The sequence below is a fragment of the Heptranchias perlo genome, chromosome 3 (genome assembly GCF_035084215.1).
Source record: "Heptranchias perlo isolate sHepPer1 chromosome 3, sHepPer1.hap1, whole genome shotgun sequence".
NCBI lineage: Eukaryota > Metazoa > Chordata > Chondrichthyes > Hexanchiformes > Hexanchidae > Heptranchias > Heptranchias perlo.
Genome location: NC_090327.1, coordinates 74,381,764 through 74,407,234, shown reverse-complemented (window position 1 = coordinate 74,407,234; position 25,471 = coordinate 74,381,764). Strand labels below are relative to the sequence as shown.

The window sequence follows — 25,471 nt, the reverse complement described above, 5'->3', positions numbered from 1 at the left end:
GCATGCCAGAAGGATTTACTGTTGTGCGTTTCTAATAATAGATTCTAATCTTCTAATTATCAAAGATGTTTTATAAGGCAAAACCTACTCGAGGAAAAATCATTATTAGCTTCAATAGTAGAAGGTTTAGAATGATTTCCGTGCATTTTCCAAACACTCGAGGCTGAGGAACTGTACAACTCTATTTCAAAGAGTTTTTTTTGGCTGCCTTTCCTCTCCACCAATGACACTGGCTGGTTTGTTGTTTGGATTTCAGGGCCGATTCAGCACCCCCACACTTGCAGCAGGGAGTGACACCTGCTGGTAGAGCATGGCATGAAATTACAGTTACTTAAAAATTATATACTGGTTATATATTGGTGAAGTTGTGCGTTTACTACAACATTACATTTACGGAGGCATACAGTGATATAATGAGTCTTGCAGCACAATTGTCCATATTTTTATGGTAGCTTTACATGCTTTAAAATCAAGACAGCCACACGGAGATTTTAGCAAAAGGTGCACATTAACCATGCTACCATTGCTGGGAGGTTGTTGGGTTAAATCACTATTCTTAATGTGCCCCCAAGCAGCTGTTGATGTGGCCCCCCCACCCCTTGTCCCTTCCCTCTTGCATCAACCCTCTGTAAGGTGATTTCCTTGGTGCAATTAAACCGTTTCCTCTTGCCAGATTCTTCTGTTTGTGAAGGTTGCATTCAATCGCTGTGTAATATCTTCCCAGACTTCCTTCCTGGGGCAAAGATTAAGCACATTGTAATCAATTCTGAATATTGCCATTTCAAGGTCCGTGAATTTGGCTTTTTTTAAAAAGATTTTTGCTCTTTTTTACTCTAGAATTTGTTTTACATAGTTCAGCAACTCAGACCAGCCCCATGTACCAGAGAGTGCTTTCAGTTGCCCAGATGTTTAGGTAAATTTGTAGTATGCCCGCACGTGATATTTCTTGACTTCAGAAGGTGGCAGAATAACATTACATTAGGCTGTGACTTAGGCTTTAACTGCAGAATAAACTTATTAAGGACTAAAATATTAAGTACAGCGGTAGCAATGATACACTAGATTTTGCAGTAGCTATTAAGCTTATGTATCTCACGTAAGTAGAAAATAATACAGTAGTGCTTGCTGTGCTAAACTATAATGTAAATAATGTTCTTATGTGGTAGTTCTTTTTTCTCTCATCATCCACAGAAGTGTTGTGGCCTGATTATCTCTCTCCAAATGCTTCAAATAGACTATTCAATTTGAATCATACAGGATGAGAAAGGCTTTTCAAAAAATGACTGGGATTAGAGCAATTTAAACAACTGTCTCCAAAACTCAAAGAAAGCTGCCAGTCAAATATATATTCAACCAGATCCGTTAAGATGTTTGTATTTGAATTGAATGGCGTGTCAGCACCCCCGTCTCAGAAAAATTATTGATTCTGAAATATTTGTATCCAAATAAATTGATTTTTTTCTATGATTGAACTGTTCTTTAACTTTGTATGTACCATGACAAAAAGAAAAAAACAATACCATGATATATCTTGAAAGAAAGAACTTGCATTTATATAATGCCTTTCACATCAAGATATCCCAAAGCACTTCGCAGCCACGATGGGCCGAATGGCCTCCTCCTGTGCTGTACCTACTATGACACTATGTATTATGAAGAAAGTCAAGAATTAAGACAGCAATTTTGAGCCTGTCAAACATTAAAGAACCTTTTGAAGCTATGTGGTGGTAAGTGCATACAGTTATAACCCAGCCGGAAAAGCTGCATACTCCAATGCCCAACTTCTTAACTTACGGCCCATAATTTCTTTAGCTGCTCAGTTGCAATAGTCACATTAAAGCACCAAAACATGAAAGGAGAAGAACTTCATCCTTATAAATCGCTGTGCCACCAAAACTGAGTCAAAAATGGCAATTATGTTACAAAGAAGAAAGACAGTATAATAGAAGTTGTTCAGCGTTAGTGTGGCTCAGTGGTAGCACTCTTTCGACTGAGTCAAAAAGTAGAGGGTTCAAGCTCCAATCTAGGATTTCAGGATGTAATTTAGACTGAAATTTCAGTGCAGAACTGAGGTAATGTTGCGTTGTCGGAGATGCTGTCTTTTGGATGAGACATTAAACTGAGACCCCATCTGTCTGTTCAGGTGGATGTAAAAGATCCTATGGTGCTAGAACAGCAGGAGAGTTATCCTTCAGCCAACACCACCAAAAAAGAGTAACAGATTGTTTACCTCATTGCTGTTTGTGGGAGCTTGCTTGCCAAAAATTGGCTACTATGTTTGTCCACATAACAACAGTTCAAAAGTAATTTATTTTTTCCTGGATTATTGTCTCTAAAAGTTTCCCCACCACTGACGTTCGGCTGAATGGCCTGTAATTGCCGGGTTTATCCCTCTCCCCTTTTTTGAACAGGGGTGTAACATTTTCAATCCTCCAGTCCTCCGGCACCATCCCCATATCTATGGAGGATTGGAAGATAGTGGCCAGAACCTCCGCAATTTCCACCCTTATTTCCCTCAGTAACCTAGTATGCATCCCATCTGGACTGGGTGACTTTTCTACTTTAAGTACTGCCAATGGAATGATTACAGCACAGAAGGAGGCCATGCGGCCCATTGAGCCCATGCGGACTCTTTGTAAGAGCAATCCAGTTGGTCCTATTTCCCCGCTTTTCCCCATAGCCCTGCAAATTTTTTCCCTTCAAGTATTTATCCAATTCCGTTTTGAAAGCCATGATTGAATCTGCTTCCACCGCTCTTTCAGGCAGCACATTCCAGATCATAACTACTCGCTACGTAAATAAGTTTTTCTTCATGTCGCCTTTAGTTCTTATGCCAATCACCTTAAATCTGTGTCCTCTGGTTCTCAGCCCTTCCACCAATGGGAACAGTTCCTCTTTTTATTTACTTTATCTAAACCCTTCATGATTTTGAACACTTCTATCAAATCTCCTCTCAACCTTCTCTGCTCTAAGGAGAACAACCCCAGCTTCTCCAGTCTATCCACGTAACTGAAGTCCCTCATCCCTGGAACCATTCTAGTAAATCTTTTCTGCACCTCCTCTAATGCCTTGACGTCCTTCCTAAAGTGTGGTGCCAGAATTGGACACAATACTCCAGTTGTGGCCGAACCAGTGTTTTATAAAGGTTCAACATAACTTCCTTACTTTTGTACTGTATGCCTCTATTTATAAGGCCCAGGACCCGGTATGCTTTTTTAACCACATTTTCAGTCTGTCCTGCCACCTTCAAGAATTTGTGCCCATATACCCCAGATTCCTGCACCCCCTTTAGAATTGTACCATTTAGTTTATATTGCCTCTCCTCATTCTTCTTACCAAAATATATCACTTCACACTTCTCTGCGTTAAATTTCATTTGCCATGTGTCTGCCCATTCCACCAGCCTGTCTATGTCCTCTTGAAGTCTATCACTATCCTCTTCACTGTTTACTACCCTTCCAAGTTTTGTGTCATCTGCAAATTTTGCAATTGTGCCCTGTACACCAAAATCCAAGTCATTAATACATATCAAAAAAAGCAGTGATCCTAGTACCGACACCTGGGGAACAACACTGTATACCTTCCTCCATTCTGAAAAACAACCGTTCGCCACGACTCTCTGTTTCCTGTCACTTAGCCAATTTCGTTTCCATGCTGCCACTGCCGCTTTTATTCCATGGGCTTCAATTTTGCTGACAAGCCTATTATGTGGCACTTTGTCAAACGCTTTTGAAAGTCCATATATAGAACATCAACCACATTGCTCTCATCAACCCGCTCTGTTACCTCATCAAAAAATTCAATCATGTTAGTTAAACACAATTTGCCTTTAACAAATCCGTTCTGGTTTTCCTTTATTAATCCACATTTGTCCAAGTGACTATTAATTTTATCCCGGATTATCGTTTCTAAAAACTTCCCCACCACCGAGGTTAAACTGACTGGCCTGTAGTTGCTGGTTTTATCCTTAACACCTTTTTTTGAACAAGGGTGTAACATTTGCAATTCTCCAGTCCTCTGGCACCACCCCCATATCTAAGAAGGATTGAAGGTTATGGCCAGCACCCCTGCAATTTCCACCCTTACTTCCCTCAGCAACCTGGGATGCATCCCATCCAGACCGGGTGACTTATCCACATTAGTATAGCCAGCCTTTCTAGTACCTCCTCTTTACCAATTTTTAGCCCATCCAGTATCTCAACTACCTCCTCTTTTCCTGTGACTTTTGGCAGCATCTTCTTCCTTGGTAAAGACAGATGCAAAGTACTCATTTAGTACCTGAGCCATGCCCTCTGCCTCCATGCGTAGGTCTCCTTTTTGGTCCCACCCATCCTCTTATTACCTGTTTATTATTTATATGCCTATAGAAGACATTCTTATCTCCTTTTTCACTTCTCTGTACTTTCTATATCTATATTAAGTACCTCCTCTTTATCTATTTTTATCCTATCCAATATCGCTAACATGTGTTACACATTTCTGAGCTAAACTAACGATGCAAAGTTTGTCTAGATTCTTCATTTATAAAGACCAATTTTAAAAATGGGTTTAATAACTCTACCATTAATTGTTTCTTTATACCACTCATCCCTTAAAGGACCTGCATTGGGCCTTTGATATTTTGTTTCTTCTAATACTCATTTTATTATATTAAACATTTGTATGACTCCTCACATCTCGTAAAATCTCACAATGTAACTATCCCAGTGAGCATGCATGTGGCGGGCTGCAGGTGCAAATTGAGCTGCTATAATATCTGGCGGCACAGCCGGCCTCCAGACCACAAGAAGGTAGATTTGTGGGTGGGCCTCCAACTTGGGTAGCCGGAGCATCAGTGGCCCAGGCAGATTTTATGGAGTCAGGGGAGAACTCGTGCTCCTCCCGGCCCCACAAAAATAATGTGAAACTCACCTGTCGACTCCTCTTGGGTCCAGCCGCCAGCTGATACTGTTGATGATGTGTGGCACACGCTCCGCTCAGTTCAGTCCTAAAATAGCACCGGGTCCTGTTGACATCATAAGATCCTGATTTAAATGTTTAAAGCAGCTGTGCGCCCTCTTCAGTTGGCCGCATGGGACGCCTATTAGGAGGAACACAGCAAGTGGAGACAGCCACGCCATTTTCAGGAAACTACCATTTTGTTTCTGCCAGGCAGGAGGCCTCAATATTCAGTCCAATGTAATTAGTTTGAGTCTGTGCCGATGGGCAAGTGCTCAACAAGTTTTACATGTATGAATGCCTGCCTTACCTGTCTGATTTAATAATATGGAGACAATGTTTATTTTTAATTTTGCCAGTTAATTAAATTCCATGGCTCAAGCCTGTTCCCATTAAGCGTGGCAATATATAACAACAACTTGTATTTATATAACGCCTTTAACAGAGTAAAATGTCTCAAGGTGCTACACAGGAGCATTATCAAACAAAATTTGGCACCGAGGCACATCAGGTATTAGGACAGGTGACCAAAAGATTGGTCAAAGAGATAAGCTTTAAGGAGCATTTTAAAGGAGGAGAGTGAGGTGAAGAGGCAAAGAGGTATGGGTGTGAAATCCACAGCTTAGGGCCTAAGCAACTGAAGGCATAGCTGCCAGTCGAGGAGTGAAGAAAATTGGGGATGCACAAGAGGCCAGAATTGAAGGAGTGCAGAGATCTCAGAGGGTTGTAGGGCTGGAGGAGGCTACAGAGATAGGGAGGGGCGAGGCCTTGGAGGGATTTGAAAACAAGGATGAGAATTTTAAAATCAAGGCATTGCTGGACCGGGTGCCAATGTAGGTCAACGAGCACAGGGGTGGATGGATTGGTCTGAGTTAGGATACAGGCAGGGACCGAAGACAATGGCTTCGGTCTTCCTGATATTTAATTGGAGGAAATTTCTGCTCATCCAATACTGGATGTCAGACAAGCAGCGTGACACATCATAGGCAGTGGAGGGGTTGAGAAAGGTGGTGGTGAGGTAGAGCTGGGTGTCGTTGGCGTACATGTGGAACCTGATGTGTTTTCAGGTGATGATGCCGAGGGGCTGCATGTATCTGACAAATAGGAGGGAGTCAAGGATAGATCCTTGTGGGGCTCCAGAGGTAATGGTGCGGGAGTGGGAAGAAAAGCCATTGCAGGAGATTTTCTGGCTACGGCGGGATCGATAGGAATACAACTAGGCAAGGGCAGTCCCAACCAGCTGGCCACGGATGAAAGGCGTTTGAGGAGTATGGTGTGGTCAACCATGTCAAAGGCTGCAGACAGGTCGAGAAAGATGAGGAGCATAGTTCACCATTGTCACAGACACATAGGATGTCATAGAATGATGAAGCACAGAAAGAGGCCATTCGGCCCATCGTGCCTGTGCCAGCTCTTTGAAAGAGCTATCCAATTAGTCCCACTCCCCTGCACTTTCCCCATAGCCCTGTAAATTTTTCCACTTCAAGTATTTATCCAATTCCCTTTTGAAAGTTACTACTGAATCTGCTTCTACCACCCTTTCAGGCAGTGCATTCCAGATCATAACAACTCGCTGCTTAAAAAATGTTTTTCTCATGTCACCTCTGGTTATTTTGCCAATTACTTTAAATCTCTGTCCTCTGGTTATCGAGCCTTCTGCCACTGGAAACAGTTTCTCCTTATATACTCTATCAAAACCCTTCATGATTTTGAACGCTTCTATCAAATCTCCCCTTAACCTTCTCTGCTCTAAGGAGAGCAACCACAGATTTTCTAGTCTTTCCACGTAACTGAAGTCTCTCATCCCTGGTATCATTCTAGTAAATTTCCTCTGCACCCTCTCTAAGGCCATGACATCCTTCCTAAACTGTGGTGCCCAGAATTGAACACAATACTCCAGCTGGGGCCTAACCAGTGTTTTATAAAGGTTTAGCATAACTTCTTTGCTTTTGTACTCTATGCCTCTATTTACAAAGCCTAGAATCCCATATGTCTTTTTACCTGCCTTCTCAACTTGTCCTGCCATCTTCAAAGATTTGTGTACATACACCCCCAGGTCTCTCGGTTCCTGCATCCCTTTAAAATTGTACCATTTAGTTTATATTGCCTCTCCTCATTCTTCCTACCAAAATGAATCACTTCACACTTCTCTGCATTAAATTTCATCTGCCATGTGTCTACCTATTTCACCAGTCTGTCTATGTCCTCCTGAAGTCTGTTACTATCCTCCACATTGTTTACTACATTTCTGAGTTTGGTCATTAATATATATCAAAAAGAGCAGTGGTCCTGGGGGGATACCACTGCACACTTCCCCCCCAGTCTGAAAAAGAACCTTTGCCTATTCTTGTATCCACGCAGCAACTGCTCCTTTAATCCCATGGGCTTCAATTTTGTTAACACGTCTATTATGTGGCACTTTATCAAACACCTTTTGAAAGTCCATCCACACAATATCAACCGCACTACCCTCATCAACCCATTCCATTACTTCATCAAAGAACTCAAATCAAGTTAGTCAAACACGATTTGCCTTTAACAAATCCGTGATGCCTTTCATTTATTAACCTATATTTTTCAAAATGCCAATTAATTTTGTCCCGGATTAATGTCTCTAAAAGTTTCCCCACCACCAATGTTAGGCTGACTGGCCTGCAGTTGCCGGGTTTATCCCTCTCCCCTTTTTTGAACAGGGTTGTAACATTTGCAATTATCCAGTCCTCTGGCACCACTCCCATATCTAAGGAAAATTGGAATATTGTGGTCAGACCCTCCGCAATTTCCACCCTTACTTCCCTCAGCAACCTAGGATTCATTCCATCCCAACTGGGTGACTTTTCTACTTTGAGTGCTGCCAACCTTTTTAGGACCTCCTCTTTATTTTTATCCTATCAAATTTCTCTACTCTTACCTCCTTCAGTGTGACATTGGCAGCATCCTCTTCTTTAGTGAAGACAGATGCAAAGTATTCAATAAGTACCTCAGCCATGCCCTCAGCCTCCACAAGAAGATCTCCTTTTTGGTCCATAATCAACCTCACCATTCCTTTGACTACCCTTTTACTATTTGTATGTTTATTTGGTCCATAATCAACCTCACCATTCCTTTGACTACTCTTTTACTATTTGGGTTCTCTCTCATGTTACCCACTAATCTATTCCCACACACTCTCTTTGCCCCTCTTATTTCATTTTTCAGTTCTCCCCTATACTTTCTGTATTCAGCCTGGTTCTCTACTGAATTATGAACCTTATATTTATCATAAGCCTCCTTTTTCTGTTTCATTTTAATTTCTATATCTTTAGTCATCCAGAGAAATCTAGCTTTGGATACCCTTCCCCTCCCCCATGTGGGAATGTGTCTAGTCTGTACCCGAACCATCTTCTCTTTGAAGGTCTCCCATTGTTCATTTACGGTTTTACCTGTCAATCTTTGATTCCAATCTACCGGGGCCAGATCCTTTTACAACTCAATGAAATTAGCCCTCCTCCAGTTGATAATTTTCACATTTGATTTTTCCTTGTCCTTTTCCATAACTACTCTTGTTTCCCAAATGCTCTCCCACTGAAACATGCTCCACTTGCCCCACTTCATTCCCCAGAAATAGATCCAGCACTGCTTCTTTCCTTGTTGGGCTGGAAACATACTGATCAAGAAAGTTTTCGTGTACACATTTCAGGAATTTCTCCCCTTCTTTGCCCTTTACACTGTTATTTTCCCAGTCTATAGTGAAATAATTGAAGTCCCCAATTATCACTACTCTAAAGTTGTTGCACCTTTCTGCAATTTGCATGCAAATGTGCACCTCTATCTCCTTCCCACTATTTGGTGGCCTTTGGTATACACCCAGTGGTGTAATAGCTCCTCTATTGTTCTTTAATTTTAACCAAATAGATTCTGTCTTTGCACCCTCAAGTACATCATCCCTTTCTAGTGCTGTACCAGTATCTTTGGTCAATACTGCCACCGCCCCCCCCCTACTATCCTTTTTTTCCCTTCCCTATCTTTCCTGAATACAATGTAGCCCATTCCTCCCCTTGTTTTAACCAGGTCTCTATTATTCCCATTATATCATAAACCCATGTGGCTACTTGTGCCTGCAGCTCACCAACCTTATTTACCATGCTCCCTATGTTGTTTACGTACATGCACTCTAAACCCATCTTAGTCTGTCTCACATTTCCCCCCCGGTCTGATCCCTCCTATTTCTAAGCTTTTTATTCTAATGGTCTTTGTCTCTCCCAGTCCTCGGTGCACCTTGTATCTCCTCTCTAATGCTTCATTGTGGTGCCTCTCCCCCTGTCAAATTAGTTTAAACCCTTCTCCAGAGCACTAGATAACCTCTCCGTTGGGAAATTGGTCCCAGCCCTGTTGAGGTGAAACCCGTCCATCTTTTATAGGTCCTTCCTGCCCCAGAACTGATCCCAATGCTCAATGTCATTTGTGACTTTGTTTAGGGCCGTTTAATGCTGTGACAAGGGCAGAAACTTGATTGGAGGGGTTCAAACATGGAGTTGTGGACAAGATGGGCATGGATTTGGGAGGTGACAACACTTTCAAGGATTTTGGAGAGGAAAGGGAGGTTGGAGATAGAGCGGTAGTTTGCAAGGACAGTGGGGACAAGGGTGGGTTTTTTGAGGAGGTGGTTGATGATGGCAGATTTGAAGGGGAGGGGGACAGTGCCTGAGGAGTGGGAACCGTTAACAATATCAGCTAACATGGGGGCCATGAAGGGAAGGGAAGAAGGGTCAGCAGTTTGGTGGGAATAGGGTCGAAAGAGCAGGAGGTGGGTCTCACAAGATGAGCTTGGATGAGATGAGATAGGAAAGAAACTAGAGAAAGATGCAAGTTCAGGGCTAGACCGAGGAGGAAGTTTGGCTTCGTGGGCTAGGGGAAGGGAAGGAAGTGGCAGAGGCAGTTGAACGGATGGTCTCAATCTTAGTGGCAAAGACGTCCATGAGCTCCTTGCACTTTTTGTTGGAGGGGGCAGGGGAGAGGCATTTAAAAAGACGATTTGTAGTGAAGAGAAGCTGGGAATCTTTGTATTCCAGGATGATCCTAGAGTAGTGAGCAGTTTTGGCAGAGGAGAGCAGGTCTCAATAATGCGTTATGTGGTCAATTATCTGGCAATGAATGGCTAAACCAGTTGTCCGCTATAAATGTTTAAGTGTGGGTCCCTTGGACTTAAGGGAGTGGAAATGGGGGCCGTACCAGAGGGAATGACTAAGATGAAAGAGAGTAAGGGTTTTACTGGGGACAAGAGCATCAAACGAGATTGAGCAGATGGAGGGAGAAAGGCGAGACAGTTGGGAGTTCGAAAGTGCCGTTGTTAGCGATTTGGGGGAGAGTTTATTCCAGGGGCGGACACAGAAGGAATTGGGATTGGGAGGGGAAAGGGGGATGTGAGTGGAGAGGGATACATGGAAGTGACCAGAGATGGCCTTCTTTGTGATTGACACGATGGCAGTAGAGAGGCCACGTGAGATGGCAAGTTCAGGGGGTGGCCTTGAATATAGGTAGGTGTGTTTATACAGAGGGAGGACAGGAGGGCAATGAACTCATAGGAGAGAGGACATGATGAATTGTCATGGTTGGCACATTAACAGAATACATTATCTGAACGCTGGAATTTTATTCATTAAAGAAAAAAGATGATAATATCAATTCATTATTCTATTTCTCTCCTGCCCAATCTGTGCCTCTGATGTTCCCTCTTGTGTCCGATGCCCTTTATGGTTTTGATGAATCTTACTTTCCTTTGTACTTGATGTATTTGCCTCCTGATGTTTCAATCCCCCTCATGTCTCCTCTCATTCATAATTCCCCTGATGGCCTTCATGCCTGTTGCCCCTCTCTAAGTGCCTCATTCCATTGGTTCAACATTCCTTTAAATCATTTATATTGTCACCAATGTATTTCAAAATTCTAATTCATACTTTCCTGATGAATTTCTAAGTGTCCTCTTTCAGCCACAAAATGTGCATCCATATGTTTGACAAGCTTCCTCCTGCTTTCTCACTCTCAACAGATAGATCAGGTGACCTTCAAGAGGTTTCCCTTGAAAATATACTTGTGCGCATCAGTATACACTAATCTTTTAATCAGAGCTTGGCATTAATATATCCCTCCATACTATGTGAACATAGATGATGTCAAAAATGTTTAAGCCACCTCCCAACAGGCAGATCTTTTTGTCTTCTCCTATTCAAAGTTCCAGCCATATGAATCTCTTCTATAATATACTGCTGCCTTGAGTGGCAGGAGAAAAAAACGGGCTGGCTGGCGAAAAGTAGCTCAAACATTTCTGATATGCGGTAACATCATCTATATTTCTGTGATTAAAAGGATATATACTAATGCCTGCAAGTCCAATTTCAAGAGAAACCTTGTGATAAACTTCGAGATGTACTTTTCTCTCAATAAATGTGTTTTCAATTGGCATGTGTTTTCTTGAATAAACATAATGGTCCAGAAATTCGATCATGCCACCCATGTTTTTCAGGCCTAAAATGGATGCCTAATGGTTCAATATGGCAGGCAGTGTGATGCGCGCCTGTACCACGCCAGAAGTGCGCTGCCCATCATATTGGATCGGGCTGCTCCGTAAGCATCCAGGGTTTGTGCCAAAATGATTCAGGAAACTCGTTATAACATGTAAGTAAGAGTCCTATGCTGCTTGTAGGACCTTTCTTGAATTAGTCTGCCGTAACGCCTGACTCGCCATGTGGTAAACTCACCCAGCAACACATGACGCTAACAGTCAGCAAGGACTCTGCAGGAGCACTATTTAAAGACCTCATTCCCTCCATACAGGTTAGTTGCTGGTTTATCCTCTTAGGTTTCTTGTGAACTTCTGGAATCAACTTTGAGCTGGTGTGTTTGTCTGCTTTGGAAACAGTTTATTCCAGTGATGAGTGGTTTGGTAGGGATGCTTTTGGGACTGGAGGAGGAGGGGGAGCAGCAAGGAAGACACGAGCGAGCAGGAGCAGCTAGGACAAAAGGGAGTAGGAGGGCACTGTGAAGGACGCCATACCCACAGCGGGTCTTCAGGGAGCACTTCTTCTACCTGAACTATGCTGAGTAATGTGTAAAGAGATTCTGCTTCACTAAGGTGGCTGTCACTGAGCTATGTGACCTGCTGCAACCACAACTGGAGCCTAAAACAGGGCATGGACAGCACCATGTGTGGCTTCCTTTTAAGACCCTCAGATGCAAGTCATCAGATCCAGGGGACTTGTCAGCCTTGAAACCCATTAGTTTACCTAGTACTTTTTCTCTAGTGATAGTGATTGTTTTTAGTTCCTCCCTCCCATTTGCCCCTTGATTTTCTACTATTATTGGTGCATTATTGGCATCTTCTACTGAGAAGACAGATACAAAATATCTGTTCAATTCCTCTGCCATTTCCTTGTTTTCCATTATTATTTCCCCAGTCTCATCCTCTAAGAGACCAATGTTTACTTTAGCTACCATCTTCCTTTTTATATACTTGTGGAAGCTTTTACTGTCAGTTTTTATATTTCTTGCTAGTTTAATCTCATCATTTTTTTTCTCCTTCTTTATTACTCTTTTAGTCATCCTTTGCTGGTTTTTAAAGTTTTTCCAATCTTCGGGCTTACCAGTAATCTTTGCCATGTTGTATGCTTTTTCTTTTAACCTGATACCATCCTTGACTTCCTTAGTTAGCCAGGTTGGTTCACCCTTTTTGTGGAGTCTTTCCTCCTCATGGATATATTTTTGTTGCGAGTCATAAAATATCTTTTTAAATGTTTGCCACTGTTTATCCACCTCATACCATCTAATCTGTTCACCCAGTCCACTTTAGCTAATTCCGCCCTCATTCCTTTATAATTGCCCTTATACAGAATGTGAGCACAGATGCCAGAGCATGCCTACAATGAGAGTTACGCCACCATCAGAAATATAATTGAGCAGACTATTTAATTAATTGAGCTACCTGGACTGTTTGGGCGGAGCTGTGCAGTACACCCCTGACCATGTTTCCAGATTTGTGGTCGTGTGCTGCATGCTGTATAACTTCGATTTACTGAGGGGCCTGTCCTTACCATCACCTGAACAGCAAAAAATAGAGGGGGAGGAGGAAAAGGAGGAGCAGCATCGACCACAAGTGCCTCCAGCTGCCAGAGCTCTCAGAAAGCAACTCATAGAATCATAGAAAATTTTTATGGCACAGAAGGAGGCCATTCGGCCCACTGTGTTCCGCGCCGGCCAAAAATGAGCCATCCAGCCTAATCCCACTTTCCAGCACTTGGTCCATAGCCATGAAGGTTACAGCACTTCAGGTGCACATCCAGGTATTTTTTAAATGAGTTGAGGGTTTCTGCCTCTACCACCCTTTCAGGCAGTGAGTTCCAGACCCCCACCACCCTCTGGGTGAAAAAATTTTTCCTCAGCTCCCCTCTATTCCTTCCACCAATCACTTTAAATCTATGCTCCTTGGTTATTGACCTCTCTGCCAAGAGTGCTTTACATGAATCATCCCTCCCAACCCCAATACACCAACAATCCTGCAATCCTTTTCACCACTGTCCTTATCACCATCATCCGATTGCTTTCCTTCAGTCCAGCTTCAAGGGTCTTGCTCTCAACTGACTACAAGTAAGAACACAAACACCAAATCCGGAAAACAGAAACTTTACTTCAACAACTCACTTCAGATTTGAGTAACAATTAACTGGAATAATGCAGAATCACCCTTGTGCAACCTCCTAGTGCCTAGTTTGTGTTTTCGATTACCTATCCTAGTGCACCTACATGTCGTATCCCCAGTGGCTACAGCTTGGGAGGTGGAAGGCTGCTGAACTTCCATTGAGGAAACTTCCGATGGCCTTGGTGGGCGAGCTCGAGCGGCTCTGGGCCTTAAAAGCACGGCTACAGTCTGCAGCATCTTGGCATGGGCAAGGGCAGTTTGTGGTTGACCGTGTCAAAGGCTGCAGACAGGTCTAGAAGAGTGAGGAGGGATAGTGTACCATGGTCACAGTCACAGAGGATGTCATTTGTGACTTTGATTAGGACTGTTTCAATGCTGTAGCAGGGGCAGAAACCTGATTGGAGCGGTTTTAACGTTATTATTTTTTCAAATAGGAGCACAGGAACAGGAGTAAGCCATTCAGCCCCTCGAACCTGTTCTGCCATTCAATTAGATCATAGCTGATCTAAATAGTTACAATGTACAGTTATATTTCTTTGGGATCTTGAATAAATAACTTCTATATAGACGTAGTGGCAAGTAACATTCGCGCCAGGCAATGACCATCTCCAACAAGAGAGAGTCTAACCACCTCCCCTTGACATTCAACGGCATTTCCATCGCTGAATCCCCCACCATCAACATCCTGGGGGTCACCATTGAAAAGAAACTTAATTGGACCAGCCACATAAATACTGGCTACAAGAGCAGGTCAGAGGCTGGGTATTCTGCAGCGAGTGACTCACATCCTGACTCCCCAAAGCCTTTCTACCATCTACAAGGCACAAGTCAGGAGTGTGATGGAATACTCTCCACTTGCCTGGATGAGTGCAGCTCCAACAACACTCAGGAAGCTCGACACCATCCAGGACAAAGCAGCCTGGTCACACACCATCCTGACTTGGAAATATATTGCTGTTCCTTCATCGTCGCTGGGTCAAAATTCTGGAACTCCCTTCCTAACAGCACTGTGGGAGAACCTTCACTACACGGACTGCAGTTGTTCAAGAAGGCGGCTCACCTCCACCTTCTCAAGGGCAATTAGGGATGGGCAATAAATGCCGGCCTCGCCAGCGACGCCCACATCCCATTAACAAATAAAAAAAAGTCTTTCTCCACGAGCATTAAGCAATCAAATGCTATTTTACCCACCAATCCTGCTCCCTTTCCAGACCATTCTATCTGCTGAAGAAAGTTTTTGCACAGTTTCTCCTTGACCATCAATGGTTCAAAGTAAATTTTTTAAAAGCTAGAAAACCACCTTTCTGTGACTAGTTCCCTTCCTTAACAACATTTCAAAGTGGATGAACCCAAGTCACCCATGTGCTGCACCATTAAAGGTTGAACTTCATGTCTACAACTTTTCCATCTGCAAAAATGTGTAATCTCTGCCTGGTTAGTGGAAGATGAGAGGAACAGTTGCCAGATGGAGGTGAGACATTTTCCCACAGCAAGAGACAATAAGAAAGTCATTCATACCAAATGTCTCTCAGCTGGCTCCACTATTGGCTTTTTGGTTGGCCCATGGTGTGTGGTGCAGCAGGATTATAAGTCAAATACTATGCACTTCTTTAAGTATGCCTTCTCTTAGCAAAAGCAATTCATTCAACATTAACAATAGGAAATCATATAAAAGTTAATACCTTTGGTATTCATACAGAATTAGGTGTTGGAAGGAAAGACTGTAAAAGACTAAACTGCAAAAGTGATGCGAAAGAAGAGAAAATGAAGAGATAATGGTGGCAATTTTCGACTTTCATCTGAAATGGGCACGGAGTCAGCGGAGTGGGTGTGCCTTCTACCCAAAGTCAACTTTGGTACCTTTCAGGTTCGGTCCTCATTTGAATGCAAGCTGCTGCAGGGTGCCAAATGGGCAGTGGGGGGGGGGGGGGGGGAGTGGGAGTGGGAAATCGGCTGGCTCCCACATTGAGCTGGCTGGCAGGTCAGACTGGGGATGGGAGGGGAGCTGATCGCAAAGGGGTTGAGCACGGGCCGGCAGTGGCTCACAGTATTTTTGTGGAGCTAGGAGCACTCCTTTTCTTCCTGGCCCCACAAAAATCCTCCCAAAATGCTTTGTGGGCCATTTCTTGAGCTACATGGCACACACTCCGCCCATTATTACCTGAAAATTGCAAATGGGATCCTACAACTCGTGTAATTAAGCAGCCTCCTGCCAGAAACAGAGGAGCGAGCTGTTTGTCTATTTACAGGCTTGCTTTGGGCATCAGAGGGGCAGCTGAGGTGCATCCCCACCACCCAATTTTCAAACGCTGGTCACCCCGTTTTTGAGACAAGAACCAGGTGTTTGGCAATGGAAAATCACCCCCAATGAATCTGAGATAGAGGGTGAGAACTCTCTGGTATTGATTTTCTTTGTCATCTGAAACAGATTAGAAAGTAACTCACACATAGTGAATTGATGAATGCAATTTCATAGAACTGTACAGTGCCCAATTTTCCACTCTTCCACCTGGAAGACCATATCCAATTTTTATTTTTATAAAATTAACTCCTGAGGGTGCAAATTGGACATTTACCCAGGTTAATGCACCACATATTTAATTTTAAATGATTTATATATATGTAGAGATGTACTGCATGCAACATGAGAAAACCAAGATTTGCATTTCTGCAATTGCCCATTTAATGCATAAATTTGTATATGAGCAACACAAAGAGAAGAATGGATTAATAGTCTTCATGAAAATGTTAAGGTCCTTGTTAGTAACTTCAGACAGTCCTATCAATCATGGCACTGCTAGTGCAGTTGAAACACCTGCAGTATGTATCGCAGAAAGTAATATTCTCACTACTATCAAGGGACAAGAATTTGAGATAAATTCAAAAGGCCACACAAGTGAGCAAGAAAACAGCAAAACTCAAATGGTATCTCAGTCCAATTGGTAATGGCTCATACTCTTCAAAGCCAATGCAAAATTATTTTGTAAAGTTGTACAGTCATTTTACCTGTGCTGAAGGGCATGGAACCACAGAGTATTTCCATGTTTGCAGCATTCTCTGAGCAAATTAAAACTTTTCAAATATTTATAACCTAAACCCTACAATTGTCTCAAAGAGATTTTTGGTTCAATGAACATGAATCAGTTCTTACTGACTGCTAATGGAAGCTTATTATCTCTGGTGAATCACAAGATTGTACATAATTCAACATACACATTGGATTTTAAATTATTGCACAATAGTGTATGTCTGGAAAACCCAAGCAATAATGAGTGAGAAGGTGTGTGTTTATTGGCAATTACAACTCCATTTCAAAGAAGATTTATTGAGGCCTACTGAACTTACAATTTGTGATGTCTAATACACTATATTAATACCTCGAATGTAGGCTTTTTCAATTAAATGTTTTAATTAAGGCCATGCATGTTTCAATAGAATCAGGGAAGTAGAAATTTTCTGAGATTTAATGCAAAAAGCTTAGTAATTTATATTACATTTGTTGGCAATTATTAATTTTTAATGTTATTTTTAAAATTTTTGCAGCTTTTTATGATCACAGCAGTGTGCATTGTTAGTGTTAGCACAGAACATTTTTCCATTTTGATGTCCAGTAACAGTATCACTTCTACCCATGTCAGGTATAGCGAGTCAGGTGAAGAATAAAATGCTTCCCCAAAATTGCGCCTTAACTCCAATATCAAAAGAAGATTCCCCATTGCACTGGTGTGGATTTTTCTAATTCCCACACTAGCCATGTGACAACTCATGTGAGCTGGCAGATTTAGCACCAATTTTGCAAAATTATGGGCCCACAGCCACTTGAAACCTGAGTTGTGACTGCTCAAACTCATTTCATGAAGTACCATTGCAACAATAACTTGCATCTGTATAGCGCTTTTAACCAAGTAAAACATCCCAAGGTGCTTCACAGAAGTATAATAAGGCAAATATTGACACCGGGCCTAAGAAGGAGATATTAGGACGGGTGTCTAAAAGCTTGGTCAAAGAGGTAGGTATAAAACAGCGTCTTAAGGAGGAGAGAGAGGTGGAGAGGTAGAGATTTAGGGTGTGAATATCAGACCTGAGGGCCTTGACGGCTGAAGGCACAACTGCCAATAGTGGGGCGAAGAAAGTGGGGGATGCGCAAGAGGCCAGAGTTGGAGGAACAGAGTTCTGGGAGGGTTGGAGGGCTGGAGGAGGTTATAGAGATCAGGAGGGCTGAGGTTAAACTACAAGTTCAAGTTTAAAACAAAGGCGACTTTCATCTCATCTGCCTTGGCTAAAATAAAATTCAGTTCATAGAGGTGAAAGGATGTTGTGCTAACTTGCTGTGATAGCCAGTTTCTGATAATTGTTCTTTTCAACAAAATTAAGCTTAAGGGCATCCTTGCTGTTTTAGAGAAAGTGAAAGTCTGGTGGAGGCTTGTGTCACATGTAGCCATCACAATGTTTTTGTGAAGTAAGTTATCAACAGAAGTAAAACACCTTCTTAATAGCTTTGCTGGGTATTAATGGTGTTTACATTTATGTATGATCATGCATTTGTATTTCTTAATGTTTCTGTTGACAAATTCTGATATTGATCTTGTCATCTTTGGTGATAATGGCATCACTGGTGGGATTAAAATCTTTCTTTGATGGCTGTAGGGGGAAAAAATAAAGTAAATTGATCTAAATTCAGAGTGTTACCTAGTGGGTGCAGGTAGACAGCAAAACCTTGGTGTAGCAGGGGTTGCTCTTCAGTTCTGAAGGTTGAGGATGATTATGAAGGCACTGTGTTACATTGCTTCCAATCTTTTTTATAGCTTACATGTGAGTGCTTGATTTTAATACTGGCCCGGATGAGTGCGAAATTCACAGGATGGTCCTAAAGGAGGTGAGGTTTAGGGAGTCACTTCCAAAACGATAGCAGGACGAGGCGGCTGTAGGCACGGCTGCCAATGGTGGGCTGAAGACTCAAAGGGGCAGAGTCAGAGGAACCAAGAGTTCGGAGAGTAGTTGTAGCACTGAGATTACTGCAATAGAGAGGAGTGAGGCCATGGAGGGATTTAATCACAAAAATGAGAATTTAAAATTTGAGCCATTTGGGAATGAGGAGGCAGTGTAAGTTGATAAGGGCAGGGGTGATGGGCAAGCAGGATTTGATGACGATTAGGATACAAGTAGCAGAATTTTGGATGCGCTTAAGTCTATGGAGGGTGGGAGGCCGGAATGAGAGCATTGGAGTAATTGAGATTAGAGGTGATAAAGACATATATGAGGGTTTAAGTGGCAGATTGGCTGAGATACGGGTGGAGACAGGTAATGTTATGGAGGTGGAAGTAGGTTGTCTTTGTGATGAAGTGGATATGGGGTCAGAAACCCAGCTCAGGGTAGAACAGCACACTGAGATTGTGTACAGTCTGGTTCAACCTGATAGTGACCGAAGGGGGGATGGAGACGGTGGTATGGGTATGGAGTTTTTGCTGGGGGCCAAAGACAATGGCTTTGGTGTTCCCAATACTTCCAATAAGGGAAAGCGAGATAAGTACATGAGGGAGAAAGTAATAGAAAGATATGTTGATAGGGTGAGATGATGTAAGGTGGGAGGAGCACCATGGTCACAGTCACAGAGAATGTAATTTGTGACTTTGGTTAGGGCTGCTTTGGTACAGTGGGAGAAACAGAAACCTGATTGGAGATATTCAAACAGGGAGTTTCCAAAGAGATCAGCATGGATCTTGGGAGGCGAAAACAAGATCAAGGAACTTAGAGAGGAAATGGTGGTTGTTAGCGAGGATAGAGGGGTCGAGGGTGAGGTTTTTATGGGGGGGTTGATGACAGTTTTGAAATTGAGAGGGGCAGAGTCTGAAGAGATCGAACCATTTACAATGTCAGCAAGCATGGGGACCAGGAGAGGAAGTTGGGTGATCAGTAGTTTAGTGAGAATAAGGTCAAGAGGCAGGAGGTAGATATCTGGAAGAATTGAGGTTGGTTAGGACATGGGGAAGGATCATGGCTAGGGTAGGACGGGTGATTTGGCTTGAAAGGCAAGAGAAAGGAGGTAAGCGGTTAAAGCAGCTGAACAGATGGTCTCTATTTTGGTGGCAAAGAAATCCATGAGTTCCTTGCATTTGTTGTTAGAGGTGAGGGTGAAGGGGGCAGGGGAGAGGGGTTTAAGGATGTGGTTGGTAGCAGAGAAAAGGAGCCTGGGTTACTTTTGCCCTCCAGAATGATCCTGTTATAGTGGGTGGTTTTGGTAGAGAAGAGAAAAAACAACCTATTGCACTCAAATCTATTTTCTATGAACTGGACACAAGTATTTCTTTAAAATCATGTACAGAATGTTGTTAATCTCAAATCAATGTAATTTTATACTAATTATAGTTTGTGCTGACCAGGAAGTAAATTTATATGGGATATAATAGTTGTGATATTCTTATTAGTGTATACAATTGTGAAAAAAAGTGTAACATAATACTAACCTGGGTATTGTATTTACCTTTCAGTACTAACTCTTCCACGCCCCACCCTATTTTCAAGATCTGTGTAGTGACTGTGCTCCGATTTCTAAAATCCTGACTCAGCTCCTTATTACTCCTTGAAGAAAAATATTTTTATGTTCAAAACGTTTCATCTGTTCAAATGTATTTATACACAATGACTAATTTATGCCACAAGATCTTAATAAATTATATCCATGGCGGGGGGGGGGGGGGTAGTATTGTTATAGCCGAGCCTTCTGACATTGAAACCCTTCCAAAGAATCTGCTAACTCGGTGCAGTTACGCCAATTGAATGCATATACATAAGAGAGTGGGCGTTTCCATTAGAGACTTTTCGTTTGCTTGTTTCTTACGTATGTATGTTATTAGAACAAGTAACGTTGCAGGTTGATGAGGAAGTAACCAGCAGTGCCACCGTTTACATTGAATGTGTGTGCGTGTTGCTTTTCTCCCCTCCCCTGGCCCTGGATTGCAGAGTCAGGAAGTGAATGTGTGGGCAGGGAGCAGGAGCTGGGAGCAGGGAGCTCGCTCTCCGCTTTTTTTTTTGCTGCAGCCCCGGTGTGACGCGCGTGACGCTGCTTCCTTCCAACATGGCGATGGAGGGTCGGTAATGGAGGAGCTCGGCGCTCGGTACAACTCCTCTCCCCACTAGGATAATAACAATAAAAAACAAGCCCCGGTTATAAACAGTTACAGTGAGCTGCTTACTGTTCGGCGGCATTGTCTTCTTTTCCTTTCTTGCCCCCTCTGCTGCTCGTGCTGTTCTTAGGGAGGAGGAGGGGGGGGGAAGGAAAAGAGAAAGAGGGAAGAATAAATTAATAATATTCGGAAAACCCAGCAGGAAAGAGGGAGAGAAAGAGCTCCGGGCCGCTTCGAGTGGGCAGCACGTCATGTATGAAGGGAAAAAGACGAAGAACATGTTTCTCACCAGGGCGCTTGAGAAGATATTGGCTGATAAGGAGGTGAAGAAGGCGCATCACTCTCAGCTGCGCAAAGCCTGCGAGGTGGCACTGGGTGAGAGAGGCATCCTTCATATATTCATAATAGACATAGTACGCTGAGGTTTCAGTTTACAGAGAGACACTGGGAACATTAACAAAGCAATTAGTAATAATGACAATGTAAATACTTTAAGTCCTAAAGTATATGTATATGCGTATATGTATAGGCTCGTGTCAAACAAGTGCAGGGCCCAAGTCATCTGACATACTGTAATTTCGTGGTATTGTATTTACAAATACGTGTGTTTATATTTGATACAAAAGGAATTCATCCCTGACCTTTCAGTATTTTTAAAACATCAAAAAGCAAAAAAAAGTTGAATGGAGGATATTGGCAGGTTTCAGACCAGGTGACACTACAGGGCGACAAGAGTATTTTGTAAGCTGTGTTTACAGTTGGAAACTGCATGGTAACTAGGATAGGGTTGATAGTAATTTTGATGGCAGTGTGGTGAGCTACTAATGATAAGAATAAAAGACATATGCCTCTATACTCTATATGTGTGTGTGTTGTGGGGAGAAGAGAGAGATAGAAGGGGAGATAAAGACAGTCACTGTCAATTGCTGTGGAGATGGGGCTGGGACCAGGTGACAAGTCAAAGAATAGAAAATTAATTTTGTTTCACACACATGTTATCTATCCTATAAGGGTTTATATTGATTACCTAGAAAGTTAATTATATGGAATGTATATATAATAATAAAAATAATAGTGAGATTGGATGACAACCAGATTATACTAGAACAGACAAGGAAGGGGCAATCTAGCATATTTGAATGATTCAAGATGACACATAAGCTCATTCAATAATTTAAATTCACTGGGAAGGATATTTATTCAAACAGAACAGCAAATTAAATATGTCTGCAAAGAGGTACAAATATTTTGATGTAAAGTTTTGTGGAGTGAAGTGCAGGCCAAGTTGATACGGGGGGAAGCACAAGGTTGCATTGCAGATGCATTAAAATAAAAGTACACGAATTCTATGTCAAGCTAGGGCGTGAACATTATTACATGTAAAAATGTAAAATTATTTGTATAACATTATAACGGTAACGAATGTCAAACAATACAGAGGTGAAGGCTAGAAGTGAAAGGAAAAAGTCATTCAATTATAGAATAAGTCTGGGGAATTGGGTACGGTATTTAGTATTCACTTTTATTTTCCATTGGCTGCTGATCTTTACAGCAGTTAATGTAAGTATATCAGCTGGTGAATATCACTGATTTACAGTAAAATGAAATGAGAATAAATAGATTTGAGCAGCTATTTTCAGGTGGTGATATGTGAGGTGATAGATTTATTTAGTCGATGAGGGGATTAGTATTTTACTGGAAACTGTGTGTGTTAAATTGATGGAGAACCTTGTTTTACTACGTTAAATGCACTATATAAATGCAAGTTGTATTCACACTGGAGTTTGACATTGCTTTTCATGTCATACCAATAAATTGTATAACTATTGTAGCTAATTGAACTGTAGATTCATTTAGTGCAAATGATTCATAAGGCTGAAAGAGGTGTTAACTGATGTGAAGAAGTACAATTAATATTTGAAGAAAAGTACTATATGTTCATCCATGACATTTACCAGTTATTTATACTGTGTATACACACACAAGGGTGTTGAGTGTTTAGAGTGATTCATCTCATTCTGAGTTCCTTCTTCAATTCAGTTTGGTCCTGCACATTACATTTGTAACCTAGATTAGCAGTCATGGTAATTTTTGTGAAACACTGTGGACCTGGGAATCTTTAATGAAAAGGTCACAAAAGGTGGAAGATTTAATGTGCTCACTGAGATACACATATATGTGTGTTAACCTTTTCAGACTAATGCCCTTGAGAATAGACCTTGGCGTAATGGTGAATTGCAGTAGGTTAATACCTGATTGGGAAGGCTTTGGTTAGTATGCATTTTTTTAGGTGTATTGAATATGTTGAATAAAGGGAGTAATAATATAACTGATGCATTCTGACCTCGGTATGTCCATCAGAAGAGTGGTTTGGTTTGATTTTGAAGAACAGAAATCGAAGGTACAAATTAATTGAACAAAATGCTGACCAAGTCTGCAGTGTGTGGAAACTGTAGGAGATGTTACTTAGCTAAATTAATTATTCATTTAATCAACCTTTCAATCTAACACTAGAACATTCTATAACATGGTACAGTTTGCTTTAGTTGCTTTCCCAAATAATATTTCAGATTTTATTTTGTTGTAACCTTTCTGCGTCATCACCATTTATACAAAAGCACAGCAGGGAATACATTGCTATTGGTGAGATTAGAACCTGTGATAACATGATTTATCCAACGTCACTAGCAGCAATAGCTGGCAATACTGTAGTTATGGTTTTAAGGTAGCAGTCCATGTGGTTGTGTATAAACAAATTAAAAATAAAACATGAGCTAATGATGCAATGAAGATTTTTATTGCACCAAGAACCCTCCTCTTTTGAAAAGTAATTATATTTCATGTAGCACTTTAAATATCTTGAAAAGTATACATTTCAATTCTAATGTGGTTACGGGTACATGTTTGCTCTCGTCAATATTTCTGTGCATTTCGATTGTGTAGTTCGGAGATAATGTGGGTTCAGTTATACAGTATTGTGAATTCTGCTGCAGTCGAATGGGAAGGAGAAGGGCCGGGTTTCGTCGTGTCCACTCGGAGTAATTTATTTGCTGTTATATTAATTTGTAAGCTTCTCGTTCCTCACGTTTGATCATACTTGAATTAGAATGCATACCTTTTTTTTGCTTTTGAAGAGGGTTTGGTTTGTGGGGAAGATTTCCCATGGACTGTTAGAGTTAAGCAAGTAAATATGCGTTGTCATGTATCCCATAGCGAAGGAGGAAATTGTCTTGTCAGGACAACAGCATCCCCTTTCGAGCATTTCAAACTGTATTTCGACGTTTGCATCTCGGCGGCATTGACTATAAACTAAGTCCAATCCGAAGTCCGTTTTTAAATTTATTACACTCTTTCAACAAAAAAAATGTATATTATTGAGTCAAAGAAATTGTGTTTAAATCATGGGCAGATGTTTGCGTGTGCATTGCAGGGAAAAAAGTTTTTTTTCTGTAATTGATGTTGGTGAAGCGGAGAGAAGTCGAAATGGTACAATATCATTTAATAGGTTGAAGTTTTACTTCCGGGTGTAGCATTAAGATCCACGAGAAAACATTTCGCTTTCTCTGTCTTTTAATCCGAGTACTTAGATTTCGTAGATTCATGACAGTTTTCTTTTTATTTCACCGAAAAATGTTAACAGCATCATTGTTTTACGATTGTATTGTGAAGGCGGGAGACAGGTTCATTCGTTTTTACCCACAAGAGTAGGAGGAAGACAAAGAGAAAATGCCTATTCATCTCTTGATATTGTAACAGTTTATCTACATATTGCATGAAAAATACTGCTAGGATCTTTCATAGTACATTGCAAGGATTGTCAACAAAATAATCTCTTCAATTTCGATTTAAAGGTAGTATTACTAAAGTGTTAAAAGCAACACTGTAACCAGCTTGCTAATGGATTGCAAAATGACAATGAAGTCTTGACTATATATTGCACTAGTCAGAAGTGTTGTGATTTCATTATGAACAAAAGATAATGCTGTATAATGCTTTTTGGGGGATCTCCACATCACAGCAATATTTAGGCATGAACCTTATTTTGAATGAGGATGGGTGGTCCTGACTTATTTTGCTTTTAATTAAAGGATTGTGCACCATTAGGGTGGGCTTTTAATGCATGCTGCAGAGGAGAGAATTCTGCTAATTATGATGGGGAGTGGAGCATGTTCTCTTCTCTCCCTTCCCTCAAAAGTTCAGAGATACTACAGGCAAAGGCTAGTGTAATATCCATACATAAGCTGATCTATTATGGTGGTGTAAGCACTAAAGTGAAGATAAGTACTTAATCTAGGAGATGACTATGCTTTAATTCTGTTGAATAATTTCTCATTCAGTGTGAGTGAGAATGAATTTTTGTAGCCATCTAAATGTTTAAGTTGAAGTTTCTACTTCATTTTACAATGGGGTTTGTTAAATGCATTTGTTTTATGTTAAAGTAGAAAGAATTTGCATATGATTTGAACAGCTTTTAATCCTACTTGTCATTGTGTTATTTCATTGGAGATAAAACAGGAAATGATTGGGTAACTCAGTAATTCGTACCAGAGAAGGTGACTATTAGCACTTTTTTAATTGGAGGAGAACCAGCCAAGTCTTTTATGTCTCAGTGTAAAAATGGGGGGAGGGGGGAAATCAAGATTTGATTATATTAGCAATTGAGAATAAGTGTCATGATGTGGAGATGCCGGTGATGGACTGGGGTTGACAATTGTAAACAATTTTACAACACCAAGTT

General features: G+C 41.5%; 1 protein-coding gene and 1 long non-coding RNA gene across 4 annotated transcripts in view; one reads left to right on the top strand and one right to left on the bottom strand.

The window, feature by feature from the left end:
* Positions 1-586: 586 nt before the first annotated feature.
* LOC137315955 (uncharacterized) lies at positions 587-20,860 on the bottom strand. The gene is made up of 3 exons (XR_010961473.1): positions 20,803-20,860; positions 20,091-20,188; positions 587-733 (listed from the first exon to the last, which is right to left on the bottom strand). It is a non-coding gene; the product is annotated as an uncharacterized lncRNA (long non-coding RNA).
* arfgef1 (ADP-ribosylation factor guanine nucleotide-exchange factor 1 (brefeldin A-inhibited)) overlaps positions 20,690-25,471 on the top strand; it is a 208,260-nt gene continuing 203,478 nt past the window's right edge. For 2 of the 3 annotated variants that reach the window (XM_067980310.1, XM_067980309.1), the window contains exon 1: positions 20,690-21,108. In XM_067980310.1, the coding sequence (XP_067836411.1) occupies positions 20,985-21,108 (124 nt within the window). In that variant the 5' untranslated portion in view covers positions 20,690-20,984. The remainder of the gene's footprint in view (positions 21,109-25,471) is intronic. The other variant, XM_067980311.1, reaches the window with a different exon arrangement.